At 40.4% G+C, this 15,314-nt stretch overlaps 1 protein-coding gene across 1 annotated transcript in view; it reads left to right on the forward strand.

Annotated features, from left to right (window-relative positions):
- The first annotated feature begins 699 nt into the window (after nt 1–699).
- The window catches only part of PCNT (pericentrin), a 72,955-nt gene continuing 58,340 nt past the window's right edge, over nt 700–15,314 (forward strand). Inside the window, exons 1-10 of the mRNA XM_056856853.1 lie at nt 700–1,664; nt 1,737–2,928; nt 4,402–4,494; nt 5,059–5,223; nt 8,312–8,567; nt 9,057–9,115; nt 9,891–10,065; nt 10,795–10,919; nt 13,960–14,071; nt 14,675–14,939. Coding sequence (XP_056712831.1) covers nt 700–1,664; nt 1,737–2,928; nt 4,402–4,494; nt 5,059–5,223; nt 8,312–8,567; nt 9,057–9,115; nt 9,891–10,065; nt 10,795–10,919; nt 13,960–14,071; nt 14,675–14,939 — 3,407 coding nt within the window. The remainder of the gene's footprint in view (nt 1,665–1,736; nt 2,929–4,401; nt 4,495–5,058; nt 5,224–8,311; nt 8,568–9,056; nt 9,116–9,890; nt 10,066–10,794; nt 10,920–13,959; nt 14,072–14,674; nt 14,940–15,314) is intronic.

Here is a 15,314-nt window from a genome sequence, read left to right on the forward strand (position 1 = left end):
GTTTGATTGGTAGGAAATATACCATTTTACTTGTTCTGTTTTTTTTAAGGGAAGTATTATTTTATTGTTATAGTCTGCTCCTTGATGAGGGCAAGTTTAACAGTGGCTGTTTCCCCGTTTTGAATCTAGTGGAGGTGGGAGGAAGAACTATAAATCATACGTTGCATTAATTTTGATTCTTCCTCAGCAAGCTGAAACAAAATTCTTCTAAGACCTATTTGTCTGAAGTTGGTGTGTTGTTTTTTTGGTATGGTTGTAGAAAACATAGATCTCTTTTCTCAGATCATTTCTGAATGAAAGTGTTGACTCTAATAAAACATAATTTGCCTTGAAGATTCCATGTTTACATTCCACAGTGGTTCTGCAGCTGTCCTATTTTGGGTTATGAAGGTTGCAGGCCAGCCTGGGCTGAACTCCCTAAACATACAAGCCATAATGATCAGTCACACCATCATTGAGTTGAGAGCCTACCCCGGACACTATGTGGATCGCCTCACATTTGACAGAGGGCTATTAAAGATAACAGTTTGTACACATGAGAGGAAAAAAGCTAAAAATATAGACATTTTTAAATCTGTTGGAAAAAAGTAATTGTTATGAAATATTTTAAAGATTTAGTTTTAGTGGAACTAATTTTTCATTTATAACCAACTTATTTTTCAGAAAGAAGAGGCTGTAGAGCTAAGAAATTCTGTGAAGATGGAAAAACAGGGTTATATTAAAGAGCTAGAAAAGAATGATGAAAATAACATTAACAGAAGACTGCAGAAATTGACAGCTGAGCTGGAAGAGTGCTATAGACAAGAGACTTTAAAATTAAAAGAAACTTGTATAAAAGAAGTGAATACAAAATATAAAAATGATCTTGAGCAGATAAAAAAAGAATTAAATGCTGTTAATTATGAGGGAAATACTCAGAATTTGAATATCATTGTTAATTTAAATAATAAATTACAGGCATTAGAAATTGATAGCCCCTTCTTCTGCAAGGAACTTGAGAACAGCATTGAAAACTTTGTGAGGAAACACTCAGAAATTGATTGGAAATGTAGAACTCTGGTAGAAGAACTCATACTACAGCTTACTAATACCGAAGAAAGGGCAAGAGAATCCAAGCATGAAAAGGAATGTTTAAATCAAGAGATTGAAAAACTCAGCTCTTTAATTCAGGAATTAAATGACAAACTCCTCCTTGAAACAGAAAACAACAAAGATTTACATTATAAATATGATAAAGATATCTGTTTCTACAAAATGAAGTTAAAAGATTTACAGCGAGAGACGACGCTGTTACAAGAAGTATTGGGGAGGCAGAAGACAAAACTTGAAGAGATGCAGAGTACACTGCATCGATATGAAAGTGAATTGTATTTGGCTAATGGGGAAGTGGATGGTTTGCATGATTTTAGAATAGACACGTTGAAGAACGTGTTGGAAGATGCAAGGCAGAACCTAAATAAAGCCAAAGCTCTCAAGGACATGGAAAGCTTTGAATCTGGTTATTACTTAAAGGATCATATAGCAGAAATAGAGCTAGAGGCTGATACTGAAAACACAGAGAAATTAATTAAACATTTTGATTCCTCAGAGAGGCAGGATCAGTCAGGTATATTTAACAGTCCCGCACATTCAGACCCAGGAAAAGCTGCTTGTCAGACATCCAAGTGTAGAGATATTTTAGATTCCAGTAATGGCAAGACAGGTTTTAATTTTAATGAGGAAGTTTATCCGAACAGTTTGCTACAGGAGACTTTAAATGAAATGGAACTCAGTGATAAATCTATAGATTTACTTTTTTCTGGGTATTGTTCACCAAAGAACGAAATAGAAAAGCAAAACAGTGTAAGTGATTATCTGATTGACCTGGGGATTGGAGATACTAGCCCGATAAAGCAGAGCAGTGAAAAAGGAATTATTTTTGACAAGGCTTTTCAGGAAGCCGGAGAAGATGCAACAGCTGGAATAACAAGTGCACACTTAAAAGAACAGGAGGCACATGTTAGTTACGATGAATCTCTCAGCCAAAAGATGGAGAAGGAACTAGAACCGGAAAACAAAAAGAAGCAAGGAGATAATAGTGATTTAATCGTTTGGGCTCAAGAATTCAAGTGTGCAATGCAAGATTTAACATCTCATTCATGGGAAGAAATGGTGAAGGACCTTCAGCAGGAAAAAGAAAATTTAATGACGCAGCTGAGACTGCAGGAACAATTAGTAAAAGATGTTCAGGAGCAAAAGACAGCCTCTGATTCTGTGACCAGTGAAGTACAGTCTCTGTTTGGACGACAGCTGACCGTTTTGCAGAGGCAGCGGGATCAAATGCAAGCCCAAATTGATACCCAGATGGCTAGGAATAAGACACTTTTTGAACTTCTTGGTCAAAAAGCTATTTTAGAAAAATTCTTACTGAAAGAACAGGAGGATCTCAAGTCTGAAATCAGTATCAAAGAACAAAGTTTGTCATCTTTACTTAAGGAAAAATCAGCCTTAGAAGAAAAACTGTTTGCAGTAGGACAGCATCTGAAGGAAGCAGAAAATGCTTTGGAGGAAAGTACTAACAAAATAATGATGTTTGAACAAACTGTTGATGAGCTTAATGTGAAAATGAAAAGCATTCAAGACTCAAATGACGCTGAAAGGCTAGCATTTGAAGAGAAACTGAAAGCCAGTAGTTTAGAATTACAGAAGCTTAGCACTGAAATAACACTGAAAGAAAAGGAATATATTCACAAGGAAAATGAGTTGAGCGAAGAAGTGGCTTCTTTAAGGAATGTTCAGTTGGAACTTGAAACTCGTCTAGAGGAGACCCTAACAAACATGAAAGAGATGCAGGCTGAGTTAGGGAGATTTCACAAGGAAGAGCTTAGTAGAACCGAGTCTCTTTATCAGTCTGAGCTTTCAGATATAAAATTGCAGCACCAGAAGATGGTAGGTATTTATCCCTACCCAGGGGGCATTTCTACTTTTGTTTATAAATTGATGATATGATGATTTCTTTTGAAAGCCAGTGTTCTTTGTAGTTTTGCATTTGTAATGCATAATTTGGGTTTAGGCCTGGTTATGGGACTGAAACAGCCTTAGTGGTCCTGGTGGATCACTTGCATCAGGAGGTAGACAGAAGGAGCGTGACTCTGTTGGCTCTCCTGTACCTCTCAGCAGCTTTCAATACCATTGATTTGGTGTCCTTCTGGACCGGGATTGGGAGGCATTGTTCTGCAGTGGTTCCAGTCCTACCTGGAGGGTAGGTTTCAAAAGGTGGTCCTGGGGGGGACTGGTGCTCAGCTCCTTGGCCTTTGGCCTGTTGGGTCCCACAAGGTTCCATATTGTCCTCTGCTTGTTAGCATCTATGTCCCCTGTCCTCTTGAACATGAAAACACTGGGTGAGCGGTCATCCAGAGATTTGGGCTGGGCTGTCACAGCTCTAGCTCATGCTTCTAGCTGATACCAGAGAGGCTGGAGAAACCCTGAATCAGTGCCTTGGAGGCAGTTTTGGATGTGGGCTAATAAACTGAACTTAACTCTGACAAGATAGAAGTGCTACTGGTGGGTGGAAGGTCTGAGCTGGGTGTCACCTGTTCTGGATGGGGTTGTCCTTCCCTTGGAGGAGTAAGTTCATAGTTTGGGGGTGCCCTTGGATCCAGACCTATTGCGGGATAAGCAGGTGACAGCTGTGGCCAGGTGCCTTTTACCAGATTCAACTGGTTAGCCAACTGCGGCATTTCCCAGGCATAAAAGATCTGGCCATTGTGGTGCATGCCTGGTTACCTCTAGATTAGAAGACTGTAATCTTCTCTGTGTGGGGCTGCCCTTGAGAAAGGTTGGGAAATTTCAGTTGATACAGAATGCTGCAGCCAGGTCATTGACTGGAGGGAGTCGTAGGAACCACATCACTCCAGTCTTGGATCGTCTACACTGACTCCCAGTTTGTTTCTGGGCACAATTCAAGGTGCTGGTCTTACCTATATGGTTTGGGACCAACATACCTAAAGGACTGCCCACTTCCTTATAAACCTGCCTGACCACTATGGTCATCTTTGGAGGCCCTGCTTCTGGTGTTCCCACCTTCTGAAGTTAGGCAGGTGGCAACCCAAGAGAGGCCTTCTCTGTCATGGCACCAGAGCTGTGGTATTCTTGTGTATGTTTTAATCTGCACTTATGGTGTTCGTTTCTGCTCAGAAGTGGTCACCATCATGCAAGACACATGATGCACATACTGTCCTTAACAATCTTCACAGCATGTGCATGCTGGGATGGCAGCATGTATGTTTTCCCTTATCCGGAAGTCCTTTTTTAAAACAACAGCGTAAAATGACATTTATAGTCTCTGTATTAGGAGATAAAAACCTGGTGGGTTTTTCAGGTGTTTGGAATCATAAAATTGCTTTTTGTTTCTCCTCTCAGGTAGAAGATCTAAATACAGAAATAAAAAAGAACATGGAAAAGCAGAAACAGTTGGAACTGGAACGAAAAGAACAGATTGGAATAATAAAAAAGGTACTGAAGTAAATTTCTTTAGTGAGCATAGCTAATTTGATGGCAGCTGAATCCAGTGAGCACAGTAAAAAAGGTAGATTTAACTTTTATTAGAAATGTTCAAAAACTCACCAGGATTTTAAAAATATTGTGGAATTACATAATTCTTCTGGAGAACATATGTAAAACAGGGGGAAATGGTTAGTTTTGTCCACAGTTTGAAGAGATGTTGTTGAAAAGCTCAACATAATGACCAAATTTAATGACACTATTGTGATCATGTTAAGTTATAGGTAGACATTAGGTTTTTCCAGAAAGGAAGTATTTGAAAGTGGGATTGTTGCTTGAGATGTTTACACCAATTCTGCTCTGTCCTCTAGTGTTGCGGATGTTTGTATTGTTTATAGATAAAGCTGACGATGAGGAAGCAAAGTCTAAATAAGGAAGCTTCTTTTTTCTTTTGTTGTTTACTAAAATATTAATGGTTTCTAGTTTTAACCCTTTCCAACTGTTATATATTTGCTTGTTGCAATATTTGTATTGTGTTTTTCAGCCGTAATCATTCTCATTTAATTAACCTTGTAGCTTCATGAACGAGAACATGACCGTGAAGTAGCTGAGCTAGTTATTCGGCATGAGGATGAAATGAAAGAGTTACACGCTAAATTAATGAAAGAGCAACAGCAGTTGTTGGATGAATTGCATCAACAAATGGAGGCTGCACATGAGGAAGAGATGCAGGAAGCAGAGGTATAGGGTTAAACACTAAAAATTGAAAGGTCTCTGGCTATTAGAAGGAGCCAAACGTTAGGCCATCTGTGTTTAAAAAGGCATATATAAAAATTAGTTAATGCCATATACTTGTTATAAATATACAGGTCTTGGACCTGATATAATGAAGAATTTATGATCCTCACAAAGGCTGATTGACATTTGAACATTGTTCAAAATTCCTATGTATGTTGAGTCAATCCACTTTTGATGAACTGAAATGATTTGCTCACAATAAAAGATGAGCAGCATTGTGAGCAGTTTTGCATATTTTTTAAAGGCAGCATTCAGTATGGTGGCTTGCTGTATACTTGCTGACAGTGCATGCTTGATTACTGTGTCCCGGATCATGTGATATCTGTCTTTAAAGCAGCCAAGTTAGGTTATATGTGTGCCTTTAGTGCCTGTAAGGCTGGCAGCAGTCAGCAGCATTCCTCCATCTAGTCCTCTTCCCTTGTGTCCCCAGCCAGGAGCCTTTCCTTTCTTGAGGGAGAGGTTAGGGGTTAGGACAAATGTGGGAAAACATTGTGAGTTCACACGTATGCAAAGTATTTATGATTTGGTTCCAGGCATTTTTTGATGTGAAATAAAACTGATATACATGGAGCATTTGAGGGTGCTGATTGCCATTTGCAAGTGAGCGGTGATCTGAACAGGAATGAGATTACGTGTTCTTAGTTACAAGTAAAAATTGGCTAGCTGATCTAAGCCTTTCAATGCTATGATCCATTGATTCTCATTGATGTGCATCTTGAAAGGTTGATCTTTATAAATTGGCTAGATTTTGTTCTCATGTTAACTCAGTATATCGCATTGAGCTTTGGTTACCAGAGGATCATATCGAGATGCCATGCTTTGCTCATCTTACAGAGAGGGGTGGAGGAGGTCTGTCCCCAAGAACAACTTCCTGAACTCTTGGCTATGCATGCTGGACAGAATTCCTCCTTTAGCAACTACAGATCATCTTCATTGCGCTACTTGGTGTGCAGCTTGGCTCACACACTGGAGATGTCTGGACTGGTATGAACCGTGGCACAAGCAGGTTTGTTCAGTCAGTCCTGCTTGTTGCTGTTGGTATTTTCGATAAGCATGAGATGGGTTAATCTGTCAAAGGCTCCATGGTAAATGTCTGCTTACTATACAGAAGCCAACTGCCTTTGTATCTCTTTGCATTCTGTGCATCTCTTGATTCTCTTTGGAATTGCAGAATATCCAGTGACACTTTTCCTTTTGGTTCTTAGAGATCTGGTATCCAGCAACCTGCCTTGAAGAGCAATTTGCTCTTCAAAATGTGCAGTGTTGAAGATTTGGGTTCTGATCTGCAGTGTGCTCAGCAGAAATTGCGAGACACAACTGCAATGTGTGAATAGTTGAATGTAAGACCAGATGGTCTTACATTCAACTATTCATACATTGCAGTTGTAGCAAACTGTCAGAGAAACCATAAGACTTCTCCTTGCTCACATAAGATATTTTGTAGCAGCGTATAGTTGAGTAAAGCTGCAAGTGGGACGTGTGGTACTCCCACTAAGAGGTAGAACCATTTGCTACTAAATAATACATTTAATGATTCAACATAGAAGTAAGGCTGAGAACACGCTGTGTTTATGTGTTCTGAGTATGAATTACATGAAGACAGAGAAATATAGCCCCATGCTGCATACCCTGTTATCTAAGGACAGGAGGTTTAGGGAAGATGTGTATACTGCACTGTGGTTGTGTAGGCATGACAGGAGATGGAGGGGGGAGTTGTTTTCCCCCACTTCCATTGAATTCGGTGGGAGTATTTATACTTTTGGCAGGATTTTTGCTGGCATATTTAATGCTAGGGCTACCACATAAGCTGAGCAGGATTAGAATGCCAACTGATCTTCCCTTGACATGCCCCCGCATCCAGCCCCTACAATGGCATACTTCCAAGTTTTGTCAGTCTATTTTTTATATGCTATCCTGAGTAGTGTACAGGTGAGCCTTAGGATTGCACCCTGAAAGGGCGAAAACTAGCAGTGAAGTAAAAAGCAGCATTAATAAAACAGTAGAAAGGCAGCATCTTGAACTGTCAGAGCCCCTGGAGTTTGACTTGCTATCCCTTTGACCATCCATGGCCTCAAAATACTACACTGCTTCTAACAAGAAGTGCAGTTAACAGGTTTCTCTTAATAATTCTGTATGCATTGGCTGTATGGGGAATTTTCTAAAATTAACTGTCAGAAGACTTATGGGCAAGTACAGACGTGCTTGACTGGTTTTCTTTTAACTTTGGGACTTTTGTATCTTCATGGAGTTGTCTTGAGTGCGTGTAATGAAATAAAAGGCGTATTACCCTGATTAGTAGCAAGAACTTTCAAGCTGCCCAGACTTGTTGGGTCTTGATGGTGGAGCAGGGAGCCTGGGACTGATGGAGGCTAACGTCACTGCAGGATAGAGTGCCATGTAGTGGCAAAAGCTCAGTAAGGCTTCGGAAGATCTGCTTCTAACTTAAACGTCTACTGTGGGATAGAGAGACAGTCTGGGGTATTACAAGGCTACTGGGGGGGCAGAAAAAAAAGACGCCACCATCAGTTGCAGGGATTGGAAGTAGAGAAGTTGACTGACACCTGTCCCTCACCTGAGGAACTGCCTGCCTTAACAAGCTGCTTGTCCTGGCTTCCATAGTAGTCAGCCTTGATTGCTTCCTGGTTGGGTGACCTGAACAAGGTAGCCAGGGTAGCATTGCAGGTTGGCCATCTGGGACCCCCAGTGATTATCCTTTGAATAGCAGAGTGGGATGTTTGAAGTGTAGGAGGGGACTTCCCCAAAAGTTCAAAAAAGAATGAATGCCTGGAACTTGCTGTTTCTTGAGGACCTTGACCCCCCAGATACCTTGTCCTCTAGTACTCATGGGCAGCAGTGCTGTGTCTGGTCTGCAGCCTGAGAATCGGACTGGGGCCTCAGGACATGTGGCTAGTCATTGTTTAAGTACATGTTCTTTATAAAATAAAATATTTAAGGAAGCATTTAGGACTTTTGTGGCTTAAGAAGTCTATAGCAATTACAAAAAAATTTTCATTGTCTTTCTTTGTTGTAGGCTCTACATAATCTTAAAGTGGAAGCTTTAAGATTAAGTTCAAATAATGTGCACACCTCTCAGTTGGAGCTGATCCAGAACAATCTGAGGAAGGAGAAGGAAACGGCCCTTGTGGAGCTGCGTGAGATGCTCAATGATAAGCATGCTCAAGAAGTAGCCGTTCTTCAAAGCCGATGCCAGTTTGAGCTGGAGCATCTTAAGGAACAAAATCTGAAGGAAAAGGAAGAAATGACTTTGAAGTATCAAAGTGACCTGGGTATATAGCTGATAGATTTTTGCCTCATGTTGCAGTTAGACCAACTGTTTGTTTCTTTTCTAGCTGGCAGTTGAAGGCAAAATTATGGTTGCCACCCAGTTATAGTACACCATACCTGGAGATTAATCACTTATGTTAGGTTTTGCCCAAGAGGTGCATTAAATCTGGGTGGACTTGAGTATGTAAGTGCTAGTCATACTTCTTAGCAAAAGAATCCAAACAAGTAAGGAGGGTATCTCCTCTGGTTCTCATTTGAGAGCAGCAGGTAGGTCGCTGGCTGCTGGTGGGTGGGACTGAAAGTTGCCCCCCCCCCCAATCTGCTTCCTGATGTGGTCATCTTAGGTTGCCTCATTGTAGAACTGGTCCTGATGTTAAAGTTATTAGATGCTTTACATTTAAGCTGAATAGAGAACTTAGTTAGCCTGGTTTGTATACATTGTGTACACTAGGTGATACATTTTATCCTGTTGAAATTGCTTCATTTTTCAGATAAAGAGAGGAAAAAAGTAGCGTTGGAAATGGAGGAAAAACATGCCAAAATATTAGAGGTAATGTGTTCAACTTGTTTTAATAAATCAAATTGCCATAGCAATTATTTGATTGATTTAGAGTTGGTTTAGAGTTCCTCAAAATGGCTATTCTGTCTCTCACACCCACCCACAGAGAGCATGTGTTTGGTTCTTAGGCACTGTGCTATACTGAAGTGTCTACAGTGTGTTCATGGGAGAGCGATGCAGATAATGTAGGCCTCACTGCAAACCTGTGTGCTGTATAAATAAGTATTTCATGTCCATCGATGTACACTGTATGTGTATATTTTAAAAATCTAAAACCCATATTTAAAACATCTGAAATATATCTAAAACTGAAGAAGTCAATTCATTACATGCCTACACTGTATTCACAGGTCATTGCTTTCAGCGGACTTCTCTTATCTCTAAAGGCTGACCTAAATGGGGCTGCATCCAGAACCCCTAGCTTCCCGAAATAGAAGAGTTATGTAGCACTTGCTAAAGAACTAAGTATGATACTAAAGCTGAGATGTTGTCTTCCTTTTGCAAAAAGGGTTGCTTAGGAAAATGTGTTCAATTATCTGAAAAGAGTTCTCAGGGTTGAGGATTGGGTCCACCCAGAAAGCTGCCTTCTTTTTTGAAAGGGTCATGTTGGAGATGGAGTTGATAAGAGGCCCAGGGAAACCACTGGAATGTTGCAAAGGCCCAGACTGGAAGAATTACTGTTCTCGAAGAAGAAAAAAGTGTTCATTTTTTTCAGGATATTGTGTTCAAATTTTTAATGTTAAAATAAAGCTTCATTTATATTTAGAGTCTTAAAAAAGAATGGGTGTTGAATACAGAAATCAGTTGTAAAAACATATCTGAAGAGTTATCTGAAAAACATCAGGCTGAGTTGAATGAGATGAATCAAACCCTGAAATCAGAACTTGAAGAAGTAAAAGGAAAGCTGCGGAGCTTGTCCCTAGCAAAAGAACAAGTTGAATGTAGGTATTTTTATTTTGGGAAAAGTTTGTGAAAAGTATTTGTGAGGGCTCAAATGCAGAATTTAATCTATTTCATTTACACGTGTTTGGTGCTTTGTCACTGAGGTCAGTAGGATGAGGACCGCCTCACTTCTTGAGGTGCATGTCTGTCAAACATATGAGGCAGATGCCATGGAGTTATGGGCAGTTGCTAGGAGAGGGTATAAGCTTGTGTCTGATACAACTTTGTTCAGATTCAGTATGCTGGAGACTGACTGTGTTCCTTCCAGTCAAAATCAATACTATATATGTGGCTGTATGTTCAGTTGTCAGCCTACCATGGTCATATTTTGCTGTGGACAAGACTGGGAGAAGGCCGATGTAGGTAAGTAAATAGGTAGATCCACAACAGGACATAGGCACACAAACAGAGGAGGGAAAATAAGAGTTAATGAGGGAACACCAGACAAAACAAAAAAAGTCTTCACCTGCTGGCAGAAGATAACAGTAGAGGGAGAAAGTCAACTCTCCCTGGGGAGGGAGTTCCAGAGTTTTGCCGCCACAGCCGAGAAGGCACTTTCCCAGTTTGCCACCTGTCCAGCCTTACATGGTGGGTGCACCCGAAGCAGGGTCGCTAAAGATGCTTGGAAAGGTTGGGTAGGTCCATATGGGACAAGGTGGTCTTTATTTGGTGTTAAATGGCTTATAAGAAAATAATCTTAGTTAACTGGACCGAACATTATTCTGTAGTGGACCATAAAAATCTGGAAAACCAGTATCAGCTTGCCATGACGAAGCTGCAGACCGACCATGCCCAAGAATTGCAAGACGTGAAAGAAAAAAGCAAGAAACGTGAAGAAGAGTTACAGCTGAAGGTTAATACACATTTTTTCCATGTCTATAGATATTGTGAAAGCACTTTATCAAATGTTCTTTATATTGCCAGTTTAAAGGTAATGATGATGAATTTTTTCCTATAAGATGGAAATGTTGTCATTATGTGTGCTGCTCTGGATGTTTGGTTAAAGTTACTGCAACGTTTTGCTCTCTTCTGAGACCCTTTATATGTAACACATGTAACACATTCTTTGTAGTGTTCTGAGGTGACGTGTTTTGCTGCCTCCTTGCCTGTCTCAGTGTTTCCTACTTAATTTCACTGCCACCAAGGCTCTTGCCTTAGAATTCTTAGTTGGGCCTAAAGAATAGGATGGCTTAGTTATATTTGATAGAATGACAGAACTGTCAGCGTGTAGGGGTGGCTGTGAGGTAAAAGGGGTTCCTTTACTGTAAATAATTGTTTTCTCTTAAACATAAATGGCACTCTTAAAAAAGCAGTCTAATAGTGTAAGGGTTTCAGTAAAGGTCATGAGTGTAATGGTTTCCAATAGGTACTATTCTTTTTCTAAAGTTCTTCAAATAGATCTAGCCACAAAGCCTTCTTTTCCTCACTTGCCGTGTAGGCTAATATCTTGCACAAAGAACACAGATTCCTTACTCTCTGCACAGAACATCACTCAATCCCCTTCCCTCACATTGAACTCTCTCTCTCTCTCTCTCTCTCTCTCTCTCTCTCTCTCTCTCTCTCTCTCTCTCTCTCTCTCTCTCTCTCCTCCCTCTCCCTCCCTCTCCCTCCCTCTCCCTCCCTCTCCCTCCCCCTCTCTCCCTCTCTCCCTCTCTCCCTCTCTCCCTCTCTCCCTCTCCCTCTCCCTCTCTCTCTCTCCTCCCCCCCCAAACCAGTACAGCTACTATCCAATCATAAAACACTACAGTCACCCATTGAGCCCCCCTCTTTCTAACTCTAGACACCTGCCTTTTTAAACCAGAGCATCAAACATACAAACCCCACATTAAAATAAAATAATGAAAAAATATTTACATATGAACTTCAAAGTTGTTTATTGAAAGATTTTGTGACAAAACTGCACTTTAGCTTGGAGCAATCTCATATTATTTATTTCTTCATTTTTATTTACCTGGTTCACAGTCTGCCTTTCTCACTGAGACTCGAGGTGTATTACACAGTTTAAGTCAATTCAATCACTGGAATGAGACATATAATAAGCAATGTAATAGGACTAGAGGAGCCCCGTGGCGCAGAGTGGTAAGCTGCAGTAGTGCAGTAAAAAGCTCTGCTCACAACCTGAGTTCGATCCCGACGGAAGTTGGTTTCAGGTAGCCGGCTCAAGGTTGATTGAGCCTTCCATCATTCCGAGGTCGGTCAAATGAGTACCCAGCTTGCTGAGGGTAAAGGGAAGATGACTGGGGAAGGCACTGGCAAACCACCCCGTAAAAAAAATCTGCCTAGAAAACGTCAGGATGTGATGTTGCCCCATGGGTCAGGAATGACACGGTGCTTGCACAGGGGACCTTTACCTTTACCTTTTTAATAGGACTAGAAGTACAGAAATATCAAATGAAGTATAAAGTATTAGACATATGTGAAACAAGCTGTAAATTGTATTACGTGAGTAGAGATGTAATGCACTGAAAACAAGATAATGCAAACAGAGAAAGCGGACAAAATCAGAGGAGGGGATTCCAGCCCAGAACCGGCTGGGTAACCACAAAGGTTGAAAAAAAAGATTGTGTATAGAGTTATGCCTGTTGATTACAAAAAAAGCTAAAACTATAATCCAAAAGCTTTAAACAAATTTCAGATCTTAAAAACTGTGTATCATAAAACAACAATCTTTGGTTATATGTATATGTACTGTCCCCTAGTGAATAAAACCTTTTAGGTAAAATTGCACTTGTATGCCAGGGGAGATCACATGGTTACAAGCATTCCTGTGGCCAGGTAAATTTGAAAATCACATAAAATACATTTAAACCAAACAAAACCAAATGTGTTTCTGCCATGAAGTCTTCCTAAGTGGCTTAAAACTTTGCCATACACTCCATATACTGTTTTTGTTAAAATTACAACTAGCCTGACCAAGGCACTGAACATCCTGGGGGGGAAAGAAAAGGGAAAAGAAAACAATTGATTTGGATTAATTGTTTTTGCAAGGATTTCAGTATTTGTAATTTGATTACAGCGTTTGGATTGAAACATCTCCTGATTCTAATACAGCCCTATGACCTTTGTAAAAATGTCCTCCAGGCCAATTCTGTGGTACATAGTTTGCATAATAAATGGATGATAGAGGCACCCTTTCTGTGACCTTCTGCGAAATTCTAAACAAGAGATTAGGGCCTCCAACATAACATCTTGTTAGGAATGATAGCTTTAGTGTGACATTCGCCCTAATTCTTAGTCAAGGAATCTTGAAAAGGAAATGAATAAAAAGATCAAGCTCCTTATATGAAAGCAAGCCTTGCTCTTCTGATGTATGTAATCAACTATCAGTATCTTTTGAAAAAATGGTCATGTATTATGTAGCAGAGTAGATGTTAGAAGCTCCTTCTCACGTAGGTGTGGCAGATGAACATAAACTTTTCTGAATAAGGGAAAATTTAATCTCACACAATGCCCATTACTTAATGGTGCTAGAAAGCCATCTGGGAGTTGTTCTGGTTTCCACATGAAAAAGATTTCCTGGGTTTTTGAGCAGAACAACTCCAGAAAGGATTAATGTTTGTTTGTTTCCATTGGCATCTGTTCCATATTCACTCTTTAATTATAGAAGGATCTTATAGGGAATCATTCTTGGTACCTAAACCCAGTTCTGTTATCACTCATACAGTCTCCCATTGGGCCTCTAGCATCTGTCTCCTTGACATTTTAATGAGAAATAGTCGTTGTTAGTGAGCTTGCTGTGCTCCGATTAAGGCCGGCATATACTGTCCTTCTCCCTAATGAGCTGACATCCGAACACATCGCTCTCTTTTCACATCCCTCTTATTCATGAAAGGGTAGGTATGCCTCTGCTATAGTCCTTTCCTCATCGCTATATGAACGTGTGTCTTCCACAGATAGAAGAATGTCATGCTGTACTTGAAAAACTAAAAGCAGAATCACAAGAAGAAATCAAACAACTCTGGTATCAACTGGACAGTGCACGAGCAAGTCGGCAAGAACTAAGTGGTAGGTTTATATTTCTGACAATAGAACATATTGTTAATTGTAGCCAAGTTTCTGTCCACTTTTGAATGGTAGGTTTAGATGCTGTGCCATTCAGATATGATTAGTATCCTCAGTCTAGTACCAGCTCAGGTATTTAGTTCTTTATTATCCTTTTTTTGGGGGGGGGATGCAGTGTGGTGGTAATCTTCCATAAGTCTTTCTTCTTTTGGAGATTCCTCACTTGCCTCACACTCCTGTTTCCAGCTAACTTTGCCCCACCTTTTTGACTGTTAGTCTTGCTTCTTCCTTTTTTCTGGCATTTCTTGACCCCTTTATCTCTTTTCCCCTCATGCTTCTTCCTTTCCTTTGCAGCCCAGCAGGGTTTTGTTGATCCAACCTTGATCGCATGTTTATGTTTCAGGAACAGGGTAGGGGATTTTGGTGCACTGTTTACCTAGTTCCTCAGTGGGGCTCCCTGGCTGTGCTCAGGTACCTAGGAAGGCAAGAGTGTATTTTCTGTCGTATGTGTAGTTTTATTTTTCTTCTAAATAACCCTGTTTGATATAGAGTAACATATTTAAAGAAAAATGTGTCCTGTTTACCATCCCAATGCGTGCCCTCCAGAGTTAAAAGAACAGCTGCTTGCTCGCACATCACACATGGAAGAAATGGAAAACTTGAAAAAAGATTTTCAGATTAAATGGGACAAAAAAAGAAGCGAACATGAAAATGAACTGGAACAACTGAGACTTTATTTTGAAGAGAAATTGAAGGCTCTGGAGGAAAACTACAGAGAAGAATTAACAGTGCTGCATGAGAGGCTGCAAGAAGGAAAGGATGAGACTCTATTGGAGATTGAGAATGGCCAAGATGAACATATGGATTTGGGGTAAGGCCAGAATTTAACAGTATACTGATCTGTGTCAGTCTCTCGTCTTCAAATATTAAGCTCTTAATAAAGCACCCACCCACCCCTCTAACAGGGCCATTATTCACTCAGGATGGAACTCAGTGTACATCCACTGAGAACGTGAGAAGGATGGTTTTCAATTACGGGGGTTAAGGTTATGCATTAGGAAATGCTCCTAACAGTGAAGGCGTAGAACAAGGTCACTCAGGAGCTTGCAGTCTCCTTCCTTCAAGGTTTCACGAAAAGGCTGTCCAAGCAAGCAGATCTCTTTCATATACTTTACAGGGGGTTGCTTGTGAGCTTCTGCAACTCCTGTGCAGCCACACAACTGTATTTATATGGAGAACACTCAGT

The sequence above is a fragment of the Euleptes europaea genome, chromosome 10, assembly GCF_029931775.1.
Source record: "Euleptes europaea isolate rEulEur1 chromosome 10, rEulEur1.hap1, whole genome shotgun sequence".
In the NCBI taxonomy this organism is placed as follows: Eukaryota; Metazoa; Chordata; class Lepidosauria; order Squamata; family Sphaerodactylidae; genus Euleptes; species Euleptes europaea.